This window comes from Gekko japonicus, unplaced genomic scaffold (assembly GCF_001447785.1).
Source record: "Gekko japonicus isolate JY-2015 unplaced genomic scaffold, Gekko_japonicus_V1.1 scaffold524, whole genome shotgun sequence".
NCBI classification, from domain to species: domain Eukaryota; kingdom Metazoa; phylum Chordata; class Lepidosauria; order Squamata; family Gekkonidae; genus Gekko; species Gekko japonicus.
In genome coordinates this window covers 462894-488580 of record NW_015170906.1, presented here as the reverse complement: position 1 = coordinate 488580, position 25687 = coordinate 462894, and the positions used below count along the sequence as shown (strand labels likewise).

The 25687-nt window shown below is 47.5% G+C and overlaps 2 protein-coding genes across 3 annotated transcripts in view; one reads left to right on the top strand and one right to left on the bottom strand.

Annotated features, from left to right (window-relative positions):
* Nucleotides 1-12184, top strand: part of EYA3 (EYA transcriptional coactivator and phosphatase 3) — a 74569-nt gene extending 62385 nt beyond the window's left edge. For both annotated transcript variants that reach the window (XM_015418646.1, XM_015418645.1), the window contains 8 exons: nucleotides 869-952; nucleotides 1547-1636; nucleotides 1877-1935; nucleotides 2977-3134; nucleotides 6079-6193; nucleotides 6773-6894; nucleotides 7621-7721; nucleotides 9311-12184. In XM_015418646.1, coding sequence (XP_015274132.1) covers nucleotides 869-952; nucleotides 1547-1636; nucleotides 1877-1935; nucleotides 2977-3134; nucleotides 6079-6193; nucleotides 6773-6894; nucleotides 7621-7721; nucleotides 9311-9391 — 810 coding nt within the window. In that variant the 3' untranslated portion in view covers nucleotides 9392-12184. The remainder of the gene's footprint in view (nucleotides 1-868; nucleotides 953-1546; nucleotides 1637-1876; nucleotides 1936-2976; nucleotides 3135-6078; nucleotides 6194-6772; nucleotides 6895-7620; nucleotides 7722-9310) is intronic.
* Nucleotides 12185-13862: 1678 nt separating this feature from the next.
* Nucleotides 13863-20891, bottom strand: XKR8 (X-linked Kx blood group related 8). Its single transcript, XM_015418647.1, has 3 exons — nucleotides 20276-20891; nucleotides 17807-18003; nucleotides 13863-16077 (listed from the first exon to the last, which is right to left on the bottom strand). The coding sequence occupies exons 1-3, from the start codon at nucleotides 20596-20598 to the stop codon at nucleotides 15335-15337; spliced, it is 1263 nt and encodes a 420-aa protein (XP_015274133.1). The 5' UTR covers nucleotides 20599-20891; the 3' UTR covers nucleotides 13863-15334.
* Nucleotides 20892-25687: the final 4796 nt, after the last annotated feature.

Below are 25687 nucleotides of genomic sequence, written 5' to 3'. Positions count from 1 at the left end.
AACACCTTCATCAGGCACTATGCCCTAGACGTCCGTAAGAACACCAATACCAACATGAGACGTCTCATTCTGTCTTCGGCTACGCAGTAAGGACCTGCCAGCACCCTCTTCCAGGTAGGCCACTGCTCGCTAATCTCCCATGGGTGTAAAGCACAGAGACCACGTTGAAGATAAACAGGTTGCTTACCTGTAACTGATGATCTTCGAGTGGTCATCTGTGCATTCACACCACCCGCCCGCCTTCCCCGCTGCTGTCAGCTTTTACATTTTCAATAGGGGTTGATTTGCGGCGGCTTGAAGGAACTGACGGGATGTTTCCAGGTAGGCCACTGCTCGCTAATCTCCCATGGGTGTGAAGCACAGAGACCACGTCGAAGATAAACAGGTTGCTTACCTGTAACTGATGATCTTCGAGTGGTCATCTGTGCATTCACACCACCCGCCCGCCTTCCCCGCTGCTGTCAGCTTCTACATTTTCAATAGGGGTTGATTTGCAGCGGTTTGAAGGAACTGGCGGGATGTCCGCGCCCACCCCTCTGGGCATGCGTGGTGGGGTTCCTGTGCATGCCCAAGGTCTGGGTGCGAAAATCCGTTAAAAGAGCTTGCTACAGCACCGATCGATCCAGCGCATGCGCACTAGATCCCATGGGTGTGAATGCACAGATGACCACTCGAAGATCACCAGTTACAGGTAAGCAACCTGTTTTTCAGTGCAGTGTCGTCACACCTGAACAAGACAGACAGACGCAAACCCCTAGAATTAAAACTCTTCTGTAAGAAGTCTCAGATTCTGTTGCCAAAACAAGAAGGTGTTTTTGGCTGCTGACAAATCCCCATATTTAACCTCCCTTTGTAATTCCTTCCACAGAGAGTGTTCCTTTGGGACTTGGATGAAACCATCATAATATTTCATTCTCTCCTTACTGGATCGTATGCCCAGAAATATGGGAAGGTATGGTGAGCGTTGTTTGTTTTTGTGGTGGAGTTTCTCATTTGTTTCTGTTGAAAACTCATATACCGTATCTTGCATGGAGGTATCAGGGAAAACTTTTATTCTTGAATGCTTCTTTTGTTTTCTCCCTGGCAGTATTTTAAGTGCATATTGCCTAACTGCTGTGTTTGGTGTTGTATGTATTATTGTGCTGGTCTGTGGCACTAATAAACCATTTCTTCATTCCTGTGAGTATATGCACATTTCAGGGGATTTGATAGAACTCTAGTCATAACTTTGTCAAATAAATCAGGAAATTGCAATCACAGCATTCTCTCTGCAATCGGAGTAGAATATCTCTCATGATACAGACAGTAGAAAAGAGCAAGAGTCCAGTAGCGCCTTAGAGACTAACAAAATTTGTGGCAGGGGATGAGCTGTCATGAGTCACTGCTCACTTCTTCAGATACAGACAGACACGTTGGCAGAGAATTCCTTGATTTTGTGCCAGCTACTTTGGTATAGAATAGCTCCCAGGCTCTTTAAGAGTCTCTCCTTTTATATTGGAAACATTGACTACAATGCATAAAGCCATTGCCTTGTTCTCTGTTCTAGGATCCAACTCTAGTGATCGGCTCTGGTTTGACTATGGAGGAAATGATTTTTGAAGTGGCTGATACACATCTATTTTTCAACGATTTAGAGGTACATATTGCCTTCTGCATTCTCAACTTAAACCATCGTAGTGGATGATGGGCACCATATTGACGTTTCTTGGCCTTGAAGAGCAAAGCAAATGTTACAGGGAATCAGTATGAACTGAAACTGAAGCAGCTGATCTTTGTGCCGATTTGTACCACATCCCTGTCCCCTGGCTGCCTGTGCCTTCCAGAGCCCAGAAAACAGATTCACTGACAATCCTTCGCTTCGTGTGCTCTCTTACAGGAATGCGACCAAGTCCACGTGGAAGACGTTGCATCCGATGACAATGGGCAGGATTTAAGGTGAAACTTTTTGATTCTGTGTACTTCATTTTGTCCCATGTGCGATGAGTGAGCAGCGCAGTTGAATCAATGTATTTTAAAAGGGCCTTCCACAAACGCCCCTATTAGCAAACGCACATGCTGCTCGTATTTCTGTGAACATTCTAACTTGGAGGTTTCGTTTTTGTTCGGAAAAGAGGTAATTTGATGTTAGGCACAAGAGCCAAAGCTGGCCAATGAGCAGTTGGTTAATCCCCCAAATTCTTCTTGTGAGTCAAAGTGGTCTTTCTTACTCAGGGGAGAAATGAAACTCTTGGCAACTTTCCTCCTAGAGTTTTGGGCCACCTGTTTCCTTCAGCTCCTTCATGTTCTGTAGCCCTTGGTAAGCAGGAGAAAAAGTTGCGTGACCACAGTGTATGTTTACAGGCAGGCATGCCCTTTCGTGAATGGTCTTGCCCTGTTGTTAAGGCATGTGAGTTCAAAGGTGTGTCTCATTCATGCAAAGAGCTTAAAGATGTCCGCAGGTCAAAGTAATAAAATGTATCACTACAATCATGAAAATACTGAGTTTTCTGAAGTTTTTGGATTGGGAACCCAGGAGGGTAGGTCTTATCAGTAGCTACTAACCATGGTGACTAAGGGGACCCTCTATAGTCAGGGGCAGCCACCCTCTGAATCCCAGTGCCAAGAGGCATCATAAGGGGATGGCATCATCCTCTATACCCTATTGTTGTTCCTCCAGAGGAACTGACAGTGTCCACTGTGTGAGACAGGACGCTGGACTAGATGGACCACTAGTCTGATCGGGCAGAAAGGAAAAAGGAGGACTATGTAAGCAAGAAGACGACTTGTTTGGGTGTAGTTGAATGAATTTGTGTATTGTTTATTAGTGCTATTGATGGTAATTTTGTAAGTTTATAATACAAAAAGGCTTAAAAATGTATTGCTGTAATCAGAAACGGGGGGGGGCTCTATTCTCTGAACACTTGTGTCACCATAAGGTACCTCAAGCCTCTCTTTTTGTAACCCAAAATGTGCGTGTGTGTGTGTCTTTTGCCACAGTAACTATAATTTTGCCACGGATGGCTTCAGTGGTGCAGGAAGCAACGGCAACCATGGTTCGGTGGGCGTCCAGGGCGGAGTAGATTGGATGAGGAAACTGGCTTTCCGCTATCGGAAAGTGCGTGAGGTCTACGACAAATACAAAAACAACGTGGGAGGTGAGTGCAAGCCACACGTATGCCCTGGCAGCAGGCTGAGGCAGTGAGTGCGAAGCCAGGGTGTCCATTCCTACATGGAAACTCTTCTGTCATTATCAGTGCTCAGGGCGATAGAACCAGTATAGGTCAACCGCTTCTGCAAAGGGAAAGCAGAAATCACTCCATTAATTTTTCTTTTTAATCTTGCCCTGCCTCCAGGGAGTGGAAAAGGCAGTGACCAATGGTCTTTCCTTCCTTATGTTATCCTCACAGCAATCCTGTGAGGTAGGCTAGACAGAGTGGCCCAAAGTCACCCAGCAAGCTTCATGTGTTTGGAACTCAGCAGTGCCATCCCAAATGCAGATACACCATCCTAAGCCCATGTCAGGTTTCACTGGGGTCAGGTCTGAGTCCAGGGCTGTCTAGCTTTCCAGGGTTGCTTTTGTTGGGCAAGTGTCCCAGGATAGAGCCTCAGAATACAGGGAGGAGGGGGGCTTCTCTTCATGTGATTCCCACCCACTCTGCTCTGCCAATTACTTCTTCCCACCTGCGGGGAAATGGATTGGGTCTGGCTCTTCCTTCCTGGCTGCTATGGAGCACACCTTTTAAACGCTCCCCCAGCACAAGACCAACCCCAGGTTCAGCCAGTCCTCCATCCACGATGCAGTCCTGGGGAATGACAGGCCCTGGGCCAATGGATCCTTGTCTTTACTGAGTAAGGTCTTTTTAAATAATTTTTTTGGTTCTAATTTCTGCTTAAGGTGATAGCCATATGAGCAGTGACAGGCAGACAGATAGATCCTTTTTTTGAGTTGGTGAGCTCACCGGCTCTTCCCCCTGGATATATTTAAAGGGCTGGCTGTCCCACCCAGTCTCCTCTAAGAACGTCAGTGCTACCTGCTTTCCCTGCCCTTTTACCAGAGCTCTCCCGGCTCCCAGTGGCAAGGTCATCTTTAGTAGGAACTCGGGTGGGTTGGCTTCTGCTGCTGAGCTCGCCACTGTGAGCCAGCCGGGTTCCTTCATGCCAGCTGACTCCCAAGCAGTGTTCCTTCTAATCTGTGCACGTGAGCTTATTAACACAGGAAGCCCCACTCAGCAGCAGTCTGGAGCTGCGCAGGGTCTTGCACTGCCCATGGCCCATTTTAAGATGACAGCAGTTATATTCTGCTCAGGATGTGCTCCACTCAGTAGGGGGAAAAATTAGAGTGATCATTGCTCCCAAGTCAACTCTGTCAAGGCCACACCCTGCTGCAACCTGACAGATGACTTCCCCAGCATCGGGGCTTGCTGGTGTGGTGTGTCTAAGGGGTCTTGCAGTCCCCTGAGGCAAGTGTGGGGGCAAAGGCATTGACCCCAGACTGCCCACTGAAGTCAGTGTGCTCAGAAAGGTGTAATTCTGTTTAGGATTACACTGCAGGTCACCCTGATTCTAGCCCAGCCCTCTTCCCACTTACTGGCTCTCTGCCTTTAAAGACTTGGCTGGCGTCCTGGTACCCTTGTGAAATGCCACATAAACCGAATTTGATAGCGCTGAAAGACCAGCTGACAAAAATCGGGAGAGGTTGTCTGGGGGGGGGGGGCTACATTATTATGATGTCATTCCCCTCTTTTTAAAAGAACTTTTCCTCTGTGTGCACCCTGTTGTTACATCCGAATTGCTGCGGATGCCCACGGCTGCTCACTGCAGCACTGCACAAAAACAAAATAGGACCCACGGTAAGTCGGAAATACCAAAAGTCAGCAAATACCATGCTACAGACAATTACAAAGTATCTTAAGTAATTGTTATATATTTATTCGTTTTAATATTTTTTAAACTTTTTCTTATAAATTATTCACCATTATATTAATTGTCACATAAACATTATTGCATAGAAAGAATCATATATCCAAAATTTTAGTATCGTCTTTTTATATAACAAAAGATATTGCACAACCCCTTTATTAATACCAGTCCTCCTGTTATTAATAAAGGGTTGTGCAATATCTTTTGTTATATAAAAATACTCGATACTAAAATTTTGGATATATGATTCTTTCTCTGTGATAATGTTTATGTGACAATTAATATAATGGTGAATAATTTATAAGAAAAAAATTAAAAAATATAAAATATATATAAAAATGACTTGAGATACTTTGTAATTGTCTGTAGCGCTGCTGCAGCATCTGCTACACCCAGGCCGCTCACCGGACCCTGTTATTTCCAGTCTTTAAAGTTTATTCTTGGAAAGTGGGTATCCCAGCTTTCTTATGGACCCACCTAAATTAAGAGATCATAAAAAAACAACACGTAGAACAGCAGGTTTGTAAAACAGCGATGCAAGATTTATAAACCTCAGATGGTTAAAACCCACCATAGTGCCAATGCTGCATAAAATCAAATAAGATAATACACAAAATAATTAAAAACAATGCAATAAAATAGTCAAAAGCCCAGCAGCACCTTTAAGGCTAACAAACCTTATTGTGGCATAAGCTTTCGAGAAAAACAGTTCTCTTCGTCAGATGAGACAAAGAGAGCTGTGTTTCTCAAAAGCCTATGCTACAATAACGTTTGTTAGTCTTAAAGGTGTTACTGAGCTTTTTACTATTTTACAGCAACAGACTGACATGGCTAACTCCTCTGGATCTAGAATAAAATTTAAAAATACTGAAACCCAAAGGTTAAGGAACGAAACCATCGAAGGTGTTGTGGAATTAAAAACAAAGATTTCACCAGCTTCTAGAAGAGCAACAGTGAGAGGGCAAGGTTGATTTCTTGGGGCAGGGAGTTCCACAAGTTGGGGGCTGTCCCCAAAATGCCCTGTCCCATGTCCCTCACTGAGGTATGGAGGATGCCAAATGATGGCATTTACACCATTCTGCTGTGATGTGGCTGCTAAAAATTGCAGAGTTGGGTCCGTGCTCCCAGCATTCCAACAGGATAACTTGTTGCCTTGTCTATCCATCTTCATTTTAATAGCCCTCCTCAGCCCAGAGAAGAAGGAAGCATTGCAGAGACTACGGGAAGACATAGAAGTGTTAACAGATAACTGGCTGGGAACAGCACTGAAGTCCCTACTTCTCATTCAGTCCAGGTATGGCAGTGGGTGCCTACTGCGCGGACCTCTCACCATACAAATGGGAATAATACCCGGCTTGGTCCATCTGTTGTAAGAGACGTCATAGAGCACTTGGGGGGGGGGGGGAAATGTGGTTCATGTATAGCACTGTGTATTCCTCAGACTGCTGCTGTGTCTGAGTGGAGAAACCTTATCTGAGTACCCAGCTACCCAAAGGAAGCCACATCCCATAAGAATCTGTGTCAGAGCCACTGTTGGTTTTTGCAGATTTGTGCTGCACTGTCAGTGTTGTATGGGCTGGGCTCTGCAACTGATTAGTAACTTCCTATCACCAGTTTTGACAGACTGGAATGGCCGGCCAAGCCATGCTCTCTCTTTCTGTGGCTTGATTCAGATATCGGGCAAAACCATGGCTTAAGCAAACCGTGGTTAGTGTGACTGAGTGCAGGCTGCTCCACTAACTGTGGTTAGTTAGAGCCCATCGAGCCAGGATCTGAAGTTGGTTTGTTGATGGCACTTTCTTTGTAGAACTGTGTGGCGGGGGATGTATTGGAACGCCTTTTGTGTGACTTGCTGTCTCCTGTTCCCCTCTAGGAAGAACTGTGTGAATGTTCTAATAACCACCACCCAGCTAGTACCAGCTCTGGCCAAGGTCCTGTTGTACGGATTAGGCGAAGTGTTTCCGATTGAAAATATTTATAGTGCAACAAAAATAGGTAAGTTTGCTTGTGTCTTGGGGGTTCTTGGCTTGTGTGGTGTAAGAGAGTACAACACCTTCTGGTGTAGAGAGGGAGATCAAAGAAAGATTTCATAACATCAGACGGTACAGGTTGGAGACAGGAGGATTCGTTGACAGTTTGAGGATCCAGTCAACTATTCTTTGTAACCCTTATGATTGCAAAATATTGTTTCCAAAGTGTGTGAGTGATGTACTTGGTTTAATCTTGGAAGCTGGCTTGCATTTGGGTCAGACACCTGCTGCTGCAGTTAGACCCAGCATCATTGACATCTGTAACGCTCCTTACCCATTCACTCCAGTCACCTTTGGGGGCCTTGCTTTGGTTGTTCTCACCATCTGAGGCTAGATGGGTGGCAGCTGGAGCAAGGGCTTTCTTGGTTATGGAACCAAAACTTTGGAACTCCCTGCCCAGGGACATTAATCTGTCTCCCTCTATTGTGTCTTCCACTAGTGGGTGAAAACTTTTTTGTTTCATTTGGCATACCCCAATAACAGTTATCAGTCCTCCTCCCTGATTCTTGTGTTGTTTGTTTGTGTGTTTTTACGGAATTTTTAAATCATTTTAAATGTTGTTTTTACTTCTTCAAATGTTTTTAATGTTTGTCGCCTCAGGGACACTGATCAGGTGGAAAGACGGCATAAAAATGTCTTAACAAAACGAATAGAAATAATCACAAAAGGGGTGTGGGTTGTTTCCTGACAGGTAAAGAGAGCTGTTTCGAAAGGATCGTCTCTCGATTTGGGAAGAAGGTGACGTACGTGGTGATCGGAGACGGGCGTGATGAAGAGATGGCAGCCAAGCAGGTAACTGTGGGCTGGATCTTTTCTTGTTGCCCCCCGTCTTGAGGAATTTGAACCTAAGGAAACTGCCTGACTGAACCCTGGTCAGTGTTGCTGACTACCTCAGGGGGAGTCTCAAAAGGGCAAAAGGGCCTTTCCCAGCACCAGCTGACTGTGATCTTTAAACTAGAGATGCCAGCGATTGAACCAAGGCCCGTCTTTTTGCAAAGCAGGTGTTCTGCTGCTGGGCCGTGGCCTCTTGATACACCCCAGCTGCTTTGCTTCTCTTGCTGCCGCTGCCGGCCTCTCATCCCGCAGGCTCCTACTGAGTGTCTGAGACAGCACAGCAATCAATTACACTTACTGGGTTTCTGTCTACATATTCTTGGTGCATATTGATTTCTCAGCATGGGGTGTGCCCCTAAACAGCTCGCAGCACCATCCTCTCCAGAGTTGCACCCTTCCAAGCCCATTGACTTCAGTAGGCTTAGAAGGATACAACTCTGCTTAGGATGGCCTCGTCAGCCTCTAAAGTGGAGAACTGTTTAGAGGGACCGTGTAAGTCTTCTGATGGTTCGTAGACAATTGCTGCCTCGGTTAAGCCTGGGCGGGGAATCTCCAGCAGCAAAGACCTGTTTGCAGCATTCTTCAGGCAGCCGGTCATTTTGTCAGCAACTGCACAAGGCAGGTGCTCATACTGAGAATAAAAATAAATATATAAAAATATATCTGGCTATTTTGCCCAGTCTCCAACAGGTAGCTCATGAGCTGTTGAGTAGCTCGTGTACATTCCTTAAAAGATCCAGGAAAATTGTGAAAAGATCTTCTCTTGACTTTTGCGTTTCAGGCTTTTATTACATAGGATTTTTTCCCCTGTGTGCTGCTTAGCCGATAGCATTGTGTCTAGTGTTCTTCTGGTTTATAGAACAGAACAGAATCACATGCCAGGGGGATATTTCTCATTACCCAGAAGTAGCTCTGAGTAAGATTGGCAAGCCCTGGGTTTGTCGATTGCATTCGCTGGTTAAAACTCGGTTTGATTTTTAAGAAGGGCCTTTAATCATGAAGCAGCTAATTCTTTAATATATTTTTGTCCATAAGTGCTGTCAAGTTGCTTATGGTGATCCCAGCAAGGGGCTTTCAAAGCAAGGAAGATGCATAAGTGGTTTGCCACCCCGCCTTCTTATGCAGAGCCCCCGCCAGGGGTCTCCCATCCAAGTATGGATCCTGCTTAGCTTCCAAGATCTGATGAGACTGGGCTGTACCCATGCCACTTTCCCTCCAGTTCCCATACAGATCTGTGGTGCGTTCTAGAAGAGACGTGCCTCTTCTGGTGACAGGAGCCTGAACCTGTGACATAGGGATGCAAAGAATGCTTCTCCCCTCATCAGATTCACCATTTTTATCCCTATGAAAATGTTTGTCGATTCAATGGATGAACGAAAGCTTGCCTGGTTAACCAGCTAAGATGTCATTCATCAAGTGGCAGCCCATGAGCCTTCTCTCCCACACCTTCCTGGCTCCTTGCACTGAAGCTGTGGCTACAGAGTAGAAACTTGTAGCCTTGCTGTGCTCGGCCCGTTTGGTTAACCACGCTGTGTCTCTCTTTGCAGCACAACATGCCTTTCTGGAGGATCACGAACCACGCCGACCTGGTGTCCCTTCACCAGGCCCTCGAACTGGACTTTCTGTGAAGAGCCCAGCAACAGCAACTTTGGCGTGCAGCTCCCCCAAACAGCCCCGCTCGGCTTACCAAGAGCCTGCTTGGGGACTTGACTCTCTTTTTTGTTTCATCAAGAAGAAATCTAGCTAGTGGAAGTGTACAGTAGGAGGCGCCACCCCGTTGCTTTCCCCCAGTCAGCCGCCAGCAGTGTGGCGAGAGTTCTACCCGGTAAGCCTCGGTCACCTTGGTGCATAGTTTCAGGAGCTTTAATCATCCTCTGTTTTGGGTGAAGGGAATTTGAGACTGAACAGGGAGCATCCTGGGCGGGGAATCTCCAGCAGCAAAGACCTAACTCACTGTGCGGCCTTTTTGTGGTATTATGATAAAAGAAATGAAAACTTTTGTAGAGTAACTTCCATCACCTCCCGGCTCCTCTCTAGCTTTCCGAAACAAAAAGGAAGTTGAACAGATGTTTATTTTTGTATAGGAAAAAAAAGGTTCCGAAACTTTCCTTTCTTGCCAAAGCTTAGAACAGCAGCAGTACATAGATGTTCACCAGAAGGTCACACAACTACTTCTGTGTGCTGGGAGAAGAGGCGGGAGGTGGGCGGAAAGAGCTGCTCCTCCATGCCAGTCTGCCTGGGGCGGATGACAATATGGCTGGTTCCCCTCAGTGATCAACACCATGACGGTGTGGCTGTGAGGCCACATCCAGATCCTTCTGAGCGTCTTTCTCCAGCGAACACCTATTTGACTACCAATCTCAGAGTGCTCTGGTGGGACAGAATGCGGTTGATGGGAACTTCCTGAGCAACGGAAGAGGAAATGCCTGGTACATAATCACATTTTGGATGTCCTGATTTCATCCCTCTTTCCATCACCCTTGCTGTATGCATAGAGCAGAAGGAAAGCCCCCTTTTATTGTTATTTTCTTTGGCATTACTGCAGCTGTATGAGGCACAGGAATCCAGTTGGGAAAGTACCCGCTTTCCCTTCACACAGCCACCTGCCTTCTGACCCTAGCAAGAGTCCAGTTCAGTTGTCCTCTGCAGTGTCCTCATTAACGTCCAGTCATGTTTTTTGGGGGGGGAGGGGGGGCTGGACAGAATGGGAGCCAGAGGCTTGTCGTCTCAGAGGACACATCTCAGATCCGGGATAAGAAATTGTAAGATCAAAAGCTGGTTCCTTGGTAAAGAAGTAGGGATGCACACTTTCACCGGCCGAACTGAAAATCCCAAATGTGCCAACGGGGGGAGGTCTTCTGATTTGCACGGGGGAGCCTGTATGTGCATCAACTGCAGGTTCTAACAGGGGCAGATGAATTCAGCGCCTGAGAAAGATGCCCCTGTCACTGATCTGCTTCCATGCTCTCCTGCCTGCTGATGGTCGCTGGCCTGCAAACTCAGTAAAGCAAGACACAGCAGGGAGTCAGAACAAGAACCCCTTTGCTTTGGGACAGAGACTGTGCTGTTTCCGACTAGGCAAGGCAGCCAGCGTGCTGGTCCTGTTCCTTTCAGAAGCACAGTGGGGTGGATCCTGCCCCTCCCCCCCATCCTGTCACTCCATTGAGCAACGTTTGAAGCCTTCCTCCAACTTGAGAGGCTTTTCCACTGGAGAAAGAGCCATTTAACTTGGAGGAAGTTTTGTCAGACTGAAAGAAGGCTCCATGGAGGATATTTGGGTCCACCCAAGTATAACCTAGAGACAGTTGATCCTGGGCAGGGATGTAAGCAACCTGAAAAAAGTCTCTCTGCCTTCTTGCAACAGGATTGCCTTGTTCTCATCCAGTTTTAGGCAGCCAGCATCTCTTCAAAGTCAGCTGAAGGTAACATAGCAGGTCCTGAACTGAATAAAAGTGCATCTTCCCCCCCCCACCCCCACCCCCAAAGCAAAGGAAGCCCTGGATCTCTGCTGTAGCGTACAAGCAGACTCTGTTCTGGAATTCTCTACTTTTGTGCATTTTTGCTGTGAAGGCAGGCAGGATTTGTAGCCTGACTGGTTGCTCTTGAGATTCATAGCAGGGCCATGAGTCGGTGTGGGCTTTGGGAATCAACTCTGTGCCTTAACCTTCCGCCCAAACTCCTACAAGAGTGAGCAGCTGCGTAAAGGGAGTTGCAGGCAGCCTTCGAATTTCCGAGTTACTTATTCCACCTTTAAACAGAGTGCTATTGGTAGGCCTCACGGACGGAGGTGCCAAGCAGCCAGGGAAAGCAGAAGGCAACACTCTGCATTTTGGTTTGACTCAGGAGAACCTTTCAGAAGCCCATCCGTACTGCAGCAAACCTCTTTTGGCTGTGCGCGGAGCTTATTTTTGCACCAGATACCAATATTTATACAGTGTCTCCTCCCCCCCCCCCTTGATGTCAATTAACTGATTTTTCTTGGGCGACAGTTACACTTTTCCACGTTAATAAAAGCTGTCCTGGTTCTCATGTCACTAAACTCTCTGGCTGCGTTTCTCTTGGGACTTCATAAAGAATTTGGAACTTATTTTTCGTTGCCTTCTCGTTCTCAGTTCTTTTCTGCTGATTTCTCTGTATAGCGTTCAAGCTTGAACTGGTCCCACTGTGACGCAGAAGCGGACAGTTTCCTTTGACAAGCAGCTGTCCAGCTTGGGTTTGTTTTCATTACAATGTGAATACTAACTCTCTCCCACTGCCCCCCTCCCACCAAGTAAGAGTCAGTGGGTGCCACAGAGATCCATGTGTGTACTGTGGTGTCTACTGAAAACACCGATTCTCCCTCAGGGTCCCACAGACACCTAGTTTCAGGCAGATCTGGCGTCTGCTGCGCTTGCAATTTTGACAGGAGGGCATTAATGGCTGAAGACTCCTTGAACATCATGTTTTATGTAATGGGAAGTGTCCTGTGAACTGGAAAAAAATTAAAGTCTTTTATTTTCTATAAAAAAAGTGTTCTTTTCCATTTTTCCCCCCTGAAAATTCAGCCCTGAAGCAATCTCAGTATGAATTTTCCCTGCATGCAAGCTGGATGGACACTTTACGGCAGGGGTCCCCAACATGGTGCCCACCAAGTGGTTTTGGAAAGTGGGTGTAGCCAAGTGGGGCTTCTTGCTGGCAGGGCTTCTGATTGGTCACTGAAGATTTGATTGGTTGTGCAAATTAATGTTTTGGCAGCCGCCGCCACCAGTGTTGATTTTGTTCTCTCACTTCTCTTTCCCAGTATTTGTTTCTAATTACTCCACTTGTCCCCTGCATTTGGGCTCCCTCTGTGTTTTGTCTTGGGCTCCCATAGCAGCCATTCTGCAGGCGCCCCCCCACCCCCACCCCACCCTGTGTCAGAATGCCACAGGTGCCCAGAGGTTCAAAGGCATAACCCTGCCTCATGGGTCACATTAGAACCATTGATGTGTATATTTCAGCCTCACCCTTCCTCCAAGGAGTTCAAGAGAAAGGTACACATGAAGCTGCCTTATCAGATCATTGGGCCTTCAATCTCAGTGTTGTCCAGTCCGACTGGCAGTGGCTTTCCCAGGTGGAAGTCTCTCACGTTCCCTCCTGCCTGGGCCTTTCAGCTAGAGATGCCAAGGACTGAACCTTCACATCGAAAAGCAAACAAGCAAGGAGGAGGTTGCCAACAATATAATCAGCCCAAAAGGACAAAAGCAACCTTGAATAATGTAAACAACGTTTTTTACAAAAATATTTATAGTGGTATTATATAAACTAACATGCAAACTGCACAGTGCATTATTACATTAAAAGACACACAAAATACAAGCGGGAAATCAACCCTGCTGAAATACAATCTTAAAGGGGCCAAGCCAGTAAACAATCCTCTTAGGCTAAAAGAACAAGAAACATTCTCTGCAGCAGCTGAAGACAAGTCCCTTGGAACATGAAGATGTCAAGGTTTGTAATACACAACAGGCCTGTTTCGAATTGATATCTTTATCAGGCTGTTAAGTCTTCATAAGGCTTCACAGGTGGCTATCTCAAGCTAGTCACTACAGGACACTTGCCGCCATGTGCTTGTGAATTCTTGGAAACTACTGGAAGTCCCACAAGCCTTACATTAAACTACAAGGAAGTCCCACTAGCAGCTTGAGATTGATTCAAAACAGGCCTGTCACGTATTACAAACCTTGACATCTTCATGCTCCAAGGGACTTGTCTCCCAACTGTTGCAGAGAATGTTCTTCTAGCTTAAGAGTATTGGCTCAGTCCCTTTAAGATTGTATTTTAGTAGGGTTTATTTCCCGCTTGTATTTTGATGTATTTTAATCAAATAACACACTTTGTAGTTTGCATGTTAGTTTATATAATACCACTATAAACAGATTCTGTTTATATTCTTCAAGGTTGCTTTGGTATTTCTGATTGAAGGATCCTTCTGCAAGCCAAGCTGATGCTCTGCCACAGAGCCATGGCATCCCCTGAAAGTGTCTTCAGACATCTTCTGTCAGTGCTGATGAAGTAAGAGACTTCCAACTATACTAGAAACGCTTTTATTTTTGTCTAAACCTCTTCACGAAGGGGCCAATAAGTTAACATTCTCCACTGACAGGAAAACAGAAAGTGGTTCAACATGTAACAATCAGTTGACTTTAAAAAAAAGACAAGTAACCTGAGGGGAGGGTTCAACCAGGAACCAAAGAATGGTGTGGCTTCCCCCTCCCCCAGGTGGAAAAGCAGCTGTGAGGGGGGGGAGGAACTGAGTGTGTAAAAAGCCTAAGGGGAAAGGGTTAAGTAGCCACCCCCCACCCCAGAACTTCCATATAACACCCAGTTTGGCCTTTGAGCCCCCATCCCGGTCTTGTAAACAACTTTTTAAATTAAAACGAAGTTAAATTAACCACATGGCAACCTCCCCCACACACAAACAGGATGACTACTCAGACCATGGGAAGTTGTGAGACTGTCTGTGGAAAAGGCTATAGGCAGCGGGGGTGGGCCCACTGGCCTAGCTTAAGGTTAAAAGTGTTAAATGGGACAATGAAGGATGCTGAAGGAGGGAAGGGGAGGCTGAAAGAAGCCTGTGAAACTTTAACAAGGATCCAATACATGTAGAATCCAGGAATGTTTTTCAGGGACAAATGACTGGCCACAACTGAGTGATACTGCATCATTCAAGTGTTTTACTTAAACTGGGACATCAAGCCATTACACATGCAATGCCAGAGTGCCAGAGATTCCTAGTCTAGGCAGGTAATGTGCTGGCACACTAAACAACATATGCACAGTGGCTCAAATACATTGGCTGCATGCAACAACATGCAGGCAGGTTCTCCCCTCCCACCAGCATAGTTTAAATTGGGCATTTTTTTGTCATTCTTATCGCCACCCTCTTGCTCATTTCTCAATTAGTCTCTCAAATGTCATATGAAAATACCAAAACCATGCCAGAGAGCAGGCTTATTCTCTCTGTTGAGCATGGCACATTTCACAATTTTCGCACATGGGGTAACATGGGTACCAGTGCCGTGTTTAAACTGGGCCTCTCATCAAGCAGCAGCTAACACTATCTTGCACAATCTTGGCCTCTTTAAAGGCCCAAGTAGGTTACTCAAGATTGTTTTTGATGCCCTGGGAGTAGACTGAGCTTGCCTCTGAAGGAAAGTGACAGTCCTGAGAACACCTGCTGGGTCCCAGTGAACTGCTAGGGCACCTCTAAAGGCTCCTCTCTCCTTTGTTCCCACGGTACTGGATACACAGGTCAGGATTGCCTTCGCCAAGGCCAAATCAATCTAGCAGCGAGGAGGAGATACAAAGGACAGGAGACTCACTGGTATGAAATTCACGGCAAATGTTCTCAGGGCTGTGATGGGGACCAACTGGTCTATGGTTACAAACTTCTCCCTAGAGGGATCTTATTCTAGGAATTTTTGTTCAGGATTAGTTTATGCAGCATATTCTTGGGGACAGCTTTTAACACCCGGCTCCAGAGGAGCAAAGAATGGTTTACCAATGTGGTTCAAGCTAGTGTCTCGGGGGGCAACTGCGTGCAGCTTGGCTCAAAGGCTGACGTTCCCAAATGCCCCATTTTGTTGACCCCGTATGTCCTGTGAGAGGCTGGCAAAGAGGCTTTGAGAGAGTTTGTATGTCCGTTGGTTGATGGGGCCTGTGACCACCTCTGGCTGGGAAACAGCCGCATCATCGCCTGCTAGCCCTCTGGTGTCTACTTCATCGTAGCTGGCCAGGGACGCGGTTTGCAGTGTGGGGTGAAAACTTCGATAGTAGATGCATCGCAGGAGGATTCCAACGCCGTTGCAGGGCAGGGCAGCAAGGAGTGCATACAGCACAGGGGAGTCCCAGCTCAAGGGAAGGTTGTGCCAGACCCAAAAGCAGGTGAGAAGGGCACTGTCCAGCATTAGGAACGTGTAGTAAATGGCACTGCGGAAGCGCGTCTTCCCCTCAGCCACGTTGAACCAGCAGAAGTAGAGAACAACGGCCACTACCGCCCGATAAAGCCACTCATAGCTGGCGTGCTCCATAAAGTCTGTGCCCTGCAGTGTCACCCAGAGGAACATGGCCGCCCAGACGCCCAGGAAGTGCAGGAAGATGTAGCTGGGGAAGAGGACAGTGAAGAGAGCCAAGGACAGGATGCGGGGGCATACTAACAGAAAGTTCCACAGGAAGTACACAGCTGAGGAAAGGATGCCCAGCTTGTGCTTGTCCCGTAGGAAGATGCGCAGGGACTGGTGGTAATCCAAGAGAGTCCAGGCGATGCAGACGAAAGAGGTGCAAATCCCAAGCGCTGTAATGAGACCAAGGGAGAGGGCAGCCCTGAGACAATGGATGATAAGCTTCACAAGACAAGAGTTGTTAATGGTGCAAAATTCACTATCATGAGAATCACAGGTTTCATGTACTCAGGAAAGGTAGGCCTTTGTGAGAAAGGTGGATTACAAATAATAAATAAATAAATAATGGATTTTTTTTTTAAAAAAAAAAACCCAGTGAGTTGTTAGTCTTTATGGGAAGGATAGGCTTGGAAAATGATGCCTAGGGGGCAATCTCAGAAACCAGAATTGCTAGGTGTTCTCTGGACTTATAGAGACCTGGTCCACTGCTGCAGAACTGAAGTAGTAATATGCTGGCCAAACAATAAGGTGGGCCAATGGAATGTACCATTTCAGGCTGCAATGGGTTGGAGCCTTTACAAGTTCCCCAACATTAATCATGGTTTCTATGTGAAAACATAGCACAGAACATGAAAGGCTAGGCTAGAACCAATCTGTGTGATATGGTTGTTTGTTTTAATTTGCAGAAAGCTTTTACATGGACAGAAAACACACAAAAAGGGAATGGTCCCTGCTCCACCTGAAGACTGTACCAGTTCATTTCCCCCCACAGATTTAGATGAGGCCAAAAACAGCATCTATGTGCAGCCAAGGAATATTTATTAAATATTGTTCCCAGCATTTGCTTTCACACCATAGCTGGGAAGGTTTCCAGCCCGTTTTTTTTCTGCACAAAGATTTCACAGCGAATCTTTTGTGTGGATGAGCCAATCCAGTTGCAAATGGTCTGCTGTCGCACAGAAGGCGGCGGCGGCCTTTTATAATGAAAGAGCCAAACTGTGCCAATATTCAGAGCAAGAGAAGAAAAGAGCCAGTATAAGGAAGTCTGTTTGCATAACTGAAGCGATACAATTTAAAATTATGGAGAACAGAAGTGTGGATTAATAATCTAAAAAATGTCTACAGCCCAAACACTGATTATTTTGGGTTTTATTAGGAAATGATGCACATGAGGACTCAGAATAACTAACAAGTCTACACAGGAGCAGCCTGTGCAAATGTTTTAGGGCACCGGCATAAATCTGTGCACAGTTTGCACCTGGATTCCTGGCAATGGCTCACCTTTCTTATTTTCCTTTCTTTGAAGCCTCTCTAAGAAGCCCTTTACACCTACAAAAAACAGTCTGCCATTCCCTTCACATCCTGGTTCTTCTAGCATTCTGCCTAGCCCTCCAAATAAATAACAGAAAAAGGATTTCATTTTCTTCATACTGAGCCAGGCTTGACTCCCTGACATTTTTCAGCCTGCAGGCACCTTTAAAACTGACACAGGGTGGTGGGCGCAACAACAAAATGGCTGCCAGAAGAGGCAGAGGCAATTGCAAAATGTCAAGGACTGAGGTTACACATAACAGTCTTTAACATTTCAGGCAGAAGCTCTCTGTTTAACAAGAAGCCTCTCAAAATGAACGTAATGCTTTAGAATGTTCCCTTGCATATCTTCAGTCATGCAGCGAAGATCCTTGTGGTATGGTAGCGGCCGCCGCCAAAGCAGTGTTTTTAAAAATCTGCTCAGCCAATCAGATCCCCACTGTACAGATTTAAAAAAACAAACAAACCCTAGTTACGCCATAATCTTAGTGGAATATCCAACACTATAGCAAATGCAGTCAAAATCCCTGGAAAACCTGCTTCTGGACCCTGAATGCCAGGCGCAGTAGTAGGAAAGCCCCAGTCACTCACTCTGAAACGTCTCAGCCTTACTCGTGTGTAGGATAATGTAGAGCCCTAGGGTGAGCTGTGGGGCACTTTCCAGGAAGGTCTCGAACAGGCGCAGCAAGCTGATGTCGTGGGAGAGGAAAACAGCATAGCCCCGCTCGGCCTCCGTTGGAGCTTCCTTCCGGCACACCTGAAAACCTACCTTCAGGGCATGGAGACACCTGCAACATGGGTAGCAACACAGTTAATCTCTGAAAATCTTTTCTACACAACGGATAATTTTGGGGTGGGTCTCCGGTGAGGATACGCTGGGTAGTAGAGCTAGCAGGGGAGAAAGGTGGGGAACATCTTGGGCAGGGCTGAAGTTCTGCTCCTCCTCTTTTTCCAGGTAATTAAGCCTGGGTGTGGCCAGAAACCTTTTTGTCCTAAGGGAGGAAAGTGGGGGATGAATGAGATCTTGCCTGAGCCTCCTCTGCCTGTAGGTAACTGAGCTTGGATGTGACCACATTTTATAAAACTGGAAGTCTATACCCAGCCAGAGGCAAATTGCTTGGATGCAGTCTGTATATGCTACAGGCCTTCAGCAAGTAATTCTTTGCAAGCACATATATAATGAGTGGCCCTATCTCATTGGATCAGAAATTAAGTAGGGTCTGCCCTGGCTAGTATTTGGATGGAAGACCTCCAAGGAACACCAGGGTTGTGATAAAGAGGCAGGCAATGGCAAACCACCTCTGAACATCTCTTGCCTTGAAAACTACGGGGTCGCCATAAGTCAGCTGTGACTTGAAGGACAGAAGAGCAACAAATATAATGAGTTATTGGGGGGGGGGGAATACAGATCTATTTAATTCAGCATCCTTCCCACTTCCCTCTCCCACAGTGAAGTGAAACAGATCCCATGCCTGAGGATCACAGCATGAAAACAGCCTAACCGGAATGTATACATTTAATAGTCAGTGATATACTGCCTCTGAACATGGAGGTTTAATTTTGCTGTCTCAGCAACCTCTAAACGTCCCTGCTAGTGGGACCTTTGAAAGAGGTGATGAATGAACCAAAGATATCAGGAAGAGAATTATTACGCAAGTGCTATTAGAGCGGCCAGACTGACTCTATTAACCTGCAGGAGCTGCCGTACAAGTAAAAGCATCAGTTTTACTATTACAACACCTGTCTGAGCCAGAGACACTCCATCCTCCACATGCCTGGATAGGCATCAAAGGGAGCTCACTTTCCCCATCCCTTTTCCCCATCTGGCGTCCTGAGCTTGTAGATACTTGTTGCACTGGCTACTTAAAAACTCAAGTATAAGTCTTTTTAAAAAACCTTTGACTGAGTCACACTAAAAACAATCCAATTCGAGCCCCGCAGCAGCTCAGAGACCAGCAAGATTTTGGGAAGTATGACCTTCTGAGGTAATCTGACAAATGGAGCTCTGACTCTCGAAAGCTCCCACCCTGGAACTCTTGTTGGTCTCTAAGGTGCTCCTGGGCTTGAATCGAGCTACCCTGCTGCGGACTGACATGGCTACCCTCTGAAACCATTAAAAACAAGATTTCTGGTAACTGAGGAAAAACCCTTACCGGGCCAAGATGGAGGGCTTCATTCCTAGAGAACAAACTAAGGCTGCGGTCACACGGAGCATTCGCCACGCTACAGAGACGGAAGATAGGCGGATTTTCTGGGCGTGATCAAACCGCAACATCTGGGAAGCGTAGAGCTCCCGTGGCGCACCTGAGGCTTCCCGCCGAAGATGCGCCGTAAAAACCTAGTACCTCCGAGGTACTAGTTTCCAGAAACCGCGGGGCAAGGGCGGGCGTCTGATCACGTTTCCGGTGGTAGCTCGTGGCATCCAGCGCCCGTCCATGTCCCCTCGAGAAAAGGGGTTCCCCCCCCCAAGTCTCCACGGAATGCGCACAAGCACCCAACGGCGCATGCGCACACTTTGGGTTTTTTTTAAAAAAAACACCCCGCCGCGCCGCTTCTTTGCCGCACCGCAGGATTGACGTATGATCGGCACCTCCCCCCAAACCACTGGATGTCGGCGGAACGTTTGATCTGGCGGCCGCGCAGTAGTTCGCTCCAGGGCAAACAGCCACGCTTCCCCCTCACGATATCTGGCCCATGTGACCGGGGCCTTAGTCTTAAAATTTGGGGCCTTTTTGCTGGTAGCCCCCTGATGATAAGCCTCTCTCCCCAAGGAAGGCTCAGCTGGGCCCCTTCTCCTAAAGAGCAGCCTAAAAACTTCTCCTTAGCAGAGAGGCAAAAATGCACTTCCCTGTGGTTTTTAATATAACCATTTAGTATTTCTTCTATGGCTGTGTCTACATTGCCAGACACCTTTGGACACCTTTCGAAACAGACATTACAGCATTCTTTACAGTCCCTCTGTTTAAAACAAAAGCCCTAATTAAAACAGCTTCCTCTTGAGTAAGGAAGGGAGTAGGAGCAAAAGAGATCCATTGCTTGCTGGGTGAGAACTTCCCCTACCTGTACAGGTAGCCGAGCTGCAGGAAGTGTAGTGTAAGCAGGGTCTGGTCCGTGACCTGGTCCCGGCGCAGCTCTTTCGCGTCGCCCCGGTACCAGGCCCAGCTGAAGAGCTGCGTGGTCAACGAGGAGAGGCCCAACAGGCCCAGCACCAGGCCGCCCCAGTAGCAATGCCCGGCCTGCAGGTAGCTGGCGGCCACCCACACATCCGCAGCCAGGTCTACCAGGAACGCCGCCGTGCCCATCAAGGCAAAGAGCAGGTCCAGGTAACGGTAACGAGGAGTCCAGGGCGGGATGCACTTGGGGCCACAACCCGACCATGCCATGGCTCGGGAGGGTGGCAGGGAGAGCGATCCGGGCGGGGATCTTTGCCCTCCTTTCTCAGGATCGCAGGGAGGGGCTGCGGCAGGTTGCCAACGCCCTGACCCCCATTTGGAGGCAAGGTGGATCCCGCAAAGCAAAATGACACAGAGATCCAGTTGGCCCTTCCCGACTCCTCCTGACCCTGCGTCAGCTCTCCTCCCTAATGCTTGGGGGAAACGATACAGGGGGAGGATCCCCCTCTTGCCAAGGCAGAAGGGATCTTTAAACGGTTTTCCTTCTTGGGTCGTCCCGGGTCAGTTTTTGCCCCGCTTCTCCAGGGCTACCCACTCCATCTGCGCCTCTTTTCCTCCTCCCGGCGATAAACTTTGGAACCTGCACTCTCTAGTCCCCGAAGGGAGGACGTCTCTCCGCCGAGTTTCCCCGGCGCTTGCAAGGACCCATCTCCATGGTATTTGCTGTCCCGGCCGCCCTCCTCTTCTTGCGCTCTCGACCAACCACAAACTTTTTCCGACGGTGCGGGGCACCTCCCTCTTTCCTCCTCCCCCGGCTCCCTTTGGGGAAGGAGGTGGGACAGCGGCGGAGGGACAAGCACGCCCGGCAAGCGGCCCTGGGAGCAGCAGGCCTTCCGTCTCAGACTTTTGTGTACGAAACTGGGGGGAAGAGCGCCGCAATCCCTTCCGAGCGTGCCGGCGATTGAGCGACTCCTTCCTGTTGAATCGCGTGTAGAAAGGCTACCATGCAAACAGTTATGAACCGCCTGCGCGGGATTTGTCTTTACGACCCTAATCTGGAAGTGGCTGGACGAAATAGCCTCTGGTCTGCATGATAGCAGGACGTCACAACCCCCCTTCGCTTTATCACTTTAGACTTTGACAACTTGCAGTCTCGGAAAGCGGCCGCGGTCTCTAATCGGTATGGGCGCGCGGAAATTGCAAAGCTGATAAACCGAGACCAGACAGTCAAGAGAGAAAACGGACCAGTTGTAGCAGGAGCGAAACTTCAACAAACCGGGATTACATTCTTGCAGTTTGCGCAGTGCATGTTTGGAAAGGCTTACTCACAAGTAAGCCCAACTATACTCAATGGTATTTACTCCGGAGTGGGTTCAGGATTGCATCGTCATTGTATTCTGTGGATGTGTCTAAATATTTTGCATTCATTCTCTCGCTTTCATCTTTTCTAAATGACCTCTCTGTTCCTAACTGGTTCTTTCCCCCCTTTTCCTTGGCTGCAGTGCGGTGAAATACCCTTTAATTAAAAAATAAAAAACGCTGTAAACTCCGTGCTCATCAAAACTGCACATGCAAACTCACCTAAAACCAGCGTCTGTGCAGGGAAGGTTAAGACAAATCGGTTTGGGGCTTTGTTCCTGTTTAACAACAGGCCGAGGAACTTCCTCCCCTCCTGGCCTTTCAAACTTCTAGGCTATGATAATAACCATCTACTTCTTATGTGTAGGCTTGCTTAAGACAAAGAGGAATTTCACATTACCCTTTTGAAGCTGGGTTGAAGCCGGGCTTGCTTAAGACAAAGAGGAATTTCACACTACCCTTTTGAAGCCGGGTTGAAGCCATTTTAGATCCGTCCTGGAGTAAACCGTTATAGGGCAGCCATTTCACACATGGCTTTCCCCTTCCGGTAAAGAGCTGGATCTGAAGCGGTTTGCCATTTCAGACTGCACCGCTTTTTCCCACCGTTTTTCGCTCGTGTGGGCGATCTCTGGCTTTTTTTTTAACGTTTGCTTTAGAGCGCTATAGCGCTATAACACAACACTCTAGGCATTCCAATGGGGTTCCTATAATGCTGTTGCGTTATAGCGCTATAAAGCAAATGTTCCCCCCAAAACCCCCCAGAGAATGCCTGCGTGGGTGAAAAACGGTGGGGAAAAGCGCATCAGAACCGGGAGAGGAAACTGAAGACTACTTGGAAGCGGTTGACAGGTAAAACGCTTCAGCCCTGTTTCCTAAACGGGACAGAAGCGTTTGTGTGTGAAATTACAAATATATTCCGGTAGGGAATGGGTTCTAAAACGGTTCTGTCTGAAATGACAGACCAGAAACCTTTTGGGAACCGTTCCTCTTCCGGATTATATTGTCTGTCTGAAAGTCTCCTTTTGTCCGAAGGTGCAGACCTATGAATTAAGGGCCCATATCAGCAGCTGAGTCATGCAACTGAGCGGGAGTTGGACATAATTACTTATATGTAGCCTTTTTGTGAGTGAGCTGGGATGCATTGGAAGTTTTCTGCCCCCCCCCCACGCCGTCTGAACTGAAAGTAAAGAGATTACACTGCCCTCCTTCAGCTGACCTAAAGCATTGAGTGTAGGGGTGCCAGTCTCCAGGTGAGGCCTGGAGATCTCCCAGAATTTCATCTGATCTCCAGACTACAGAGATCACTTCCCCAAGGGAAAATGGCTGATTTGGAAGGTGGACCCCGCTGAAGTCCCTCCCCTCCTCAAATCTGGCCCTCCCCAGGTTCCACCCCCAAAATCTCCAGGAATTTCCCAACCCAGAGCTAGCAACCCTGACTGCCAAGCCTGACTTAAGGAAGTGCAAATATTTTTACAACAATAAATGCAGAAGTGCTAAAATATAAAGAATATGAAAACAAAATACACCAATGAACCTAGTGTCAAGCACCTCTTGATGACATCCAAAGCTAGTGTGGTGTAGTGGTTAGGACTGTCAGACTAGGAGCTAAAAGACCCAGGTTCGAATCCCTGCTCTTCCACAGAAGCTCACTGGGTGACATTGGGCCAGTCACAACCTCTTGGCTTAACCTTCCTCACAGGGCTACCAGACTTCCTCCAGGGGTGTTCTTGGGCCGCCAGACTTCCTGAGGGTTTATCTGCTTTGGGGGGGGGGGGTTTCCAGCAGATAATTGCAGCGTGCCTAAATTTCAAGTGGCATTGCCACTTGGAGATCAGGCCCACGGGGTCCACCAGCTGCAAGTACTTAAGGGGGCCCCTTTAAGTGCTCGCACCTGGTGAGGACTGGGCCCCGCGGGCCCAATTTCTGCTTGGAGACCCCTTTAAGTGCTTGGCCAGCATGCCTAATCTTCCTAAGGACTGGGCCAGCATGCCTGATCTTCCTGAGCGGGGGGGCGTAGGATCCTGCCTTGCAAGAGGCAATTTTGCCTCTTGCAAGGCAGGAGCGCTTGGCCCTCGCTTCCCCCCAGCCTTTTCCCTTTAAATGATAGGGGGAAAGCGGGGGTGTGATCACATCATGCAGAGTGATGTCATTGTGCTGGGGTTGGCCACACCCCCTCCTGGAATACCCCCTATTCCCCCCACCAGGGAGACGACTGAACCTTGCAACCCTAGTTGGTTCTGAGGATAAAATGGAGGAAAGGAGAGCAATGTAAGCTGCTTTGGGTCCCCACTGGGGGAAAAGGCAGGGTATAAATGAAAAATATCCTTCACCAGCTGCAGGTGGAATATCCATTTCTGCAACTATGTTCTTGTCATGGTCTCCACTTTCTGTATGCTTTCTTCCTGGCCTCTTGTCATGATCCTAGGCCTACAGTAGTGCGGCCTACAGGATCTAGGGAGGCCTAGTGGCTCCAGGGAAGCCTGTATTAGAGTAACTACTGGGCCTGCATTTCCCAAGTCACCCGTTGGGCCCTGTGATTGACTAACGGGATTTGGAGGGAAAACTTACTCCAGAAGAGTAGAGGGTGGTGCCTGGGAAGAAGAAATAAAAGGCCTTGCCCAGGAAGCAGAGCTGGTGAGGCTGGTGTAGAAGGAAGGATCCCTCATCCAAGAGGGGTTAGTCAATCTGAGACCAAGTACCTGGAGAAGGCTGGGACAGTATAGTCAGATGTTTTAGCATTTCTTATTTTGCTGATTTACCTCCCTTTACTGTGCTCATTCTTTCCTACATTACATCACAGTTAAATCTCTTTAATAAAAATAGTTTGTTACTCTGCCTGGGTCCTCACGCCTCATTTGGTCACTTACAAGGGAACCCTACTGGGAAAGCATAAAGAGGTAGGGTGGGTGCTCCCCAAGGAGACCCATACCAGAGTGATGGCAGCTAATAGAGAACCTTTCTAGCTGCTGCCCGTGACATAGTCACGGTGGTGGGATTTGAACCCATGCCCCTGGCCCATGACATTTCTCTTCAGTTCCCTCACAACACCCGCAAGCTTACTTTTTACCTCCACTCCCACCTCATGTTCTGCATCCCCCTCCACTTTCAAATGCTCCATTATGGGGGGATGTGTGTGTGGAACATAAGTTAGGACACCAAGGACTCCAGTATCTTTTACAAACAGCAATTTTTATTCAAAACTCTACAGCTTACTCACAATATTTCCCCACTACTATGGCCATAATTTTTCCTGGTTGCTTTTTAAAAATTATTAACTTGAAAACAGATTGTATTGCATACATCTGATCTAACAACTCATTAAACAAGAAACTTCTGACCAAGATTGCATTCAGATGTCATGACTAACAGGTCTGTCCATTCAGGGTATGAATGCGCCTTATTCCTGGCCCATGGAGCTCTGTCAGCTCCTTCTCTGTGGACTGAAAGATTCTGGGAAGTCATGAAGCTCCAACTAGTCATGAAGTTCCGAAGCCAGTTGCTGCGTTTCTGCCTCCATGTACAGACTGATGTTTGCAAAGACATTTGGATGCAGCTGCACCTTTTCCATCAGACGAAAACAGCTGACAGCAGAAAAAAGTCACTGGGTCCAACCCATCTCCCTTATAAATAAAAGCCGAATGGTGGTGGCACTTCTCTAGAACATTCCACACGCTCCAAAATCAGTTCGCTCTCTGATCTGTCATTCAGAGGGTCTCCCTATCCACTGGCTGCTTTGCCTGAGTCCTGCCTCCAACATTCTAAACATTTTGCTTTTCCTCTCCTCCCCCCAGCCTGTCAGAACACAGAGGTTATTTGCATATGCAGCCTCATTGGCCTTTGCCTCAGAACACAGAGGTCGTTTGCATATGCGACTTGATTGGCTTTTGCCTCTAACATTCTAAACAGTTTGCTCTTCTGAGGTAAAATGTGTCCAATCTCCAGGTGAGGGCTGGAGATCACTCAGAATTACAACTGCTTTCCCGATGGCAGAGATCAGTTC

What these genes read in the sequence shown, in the direction of transcription:
- XKR8 (XM_015418647.1), bottom strand. Translation starts at nt 20,598, where the DNA reads ATGGCATGGTCGGGTTGTGGCCCCAAGTGCATCCCGCCCTGGACTCCT. An exon ending in CAGCTCGGCTACCTGTACAG is followed by an intron (nt 18,004 to 20,275) that starts GTAGGGGAAGTT and finishes CCCATGTTGCAG; the next exon opens with GTGTCTCCATGCCCTGAAGG. An exon ending in TAAGGCTGAGACGTTTCAGA is followed by an intron (nt 16,078 to 17,806) that starts GTGAGTGACTGG and finishes GTCTCATTACAG; the next exon opens with CGCTTGGGATTTGCACCTCT.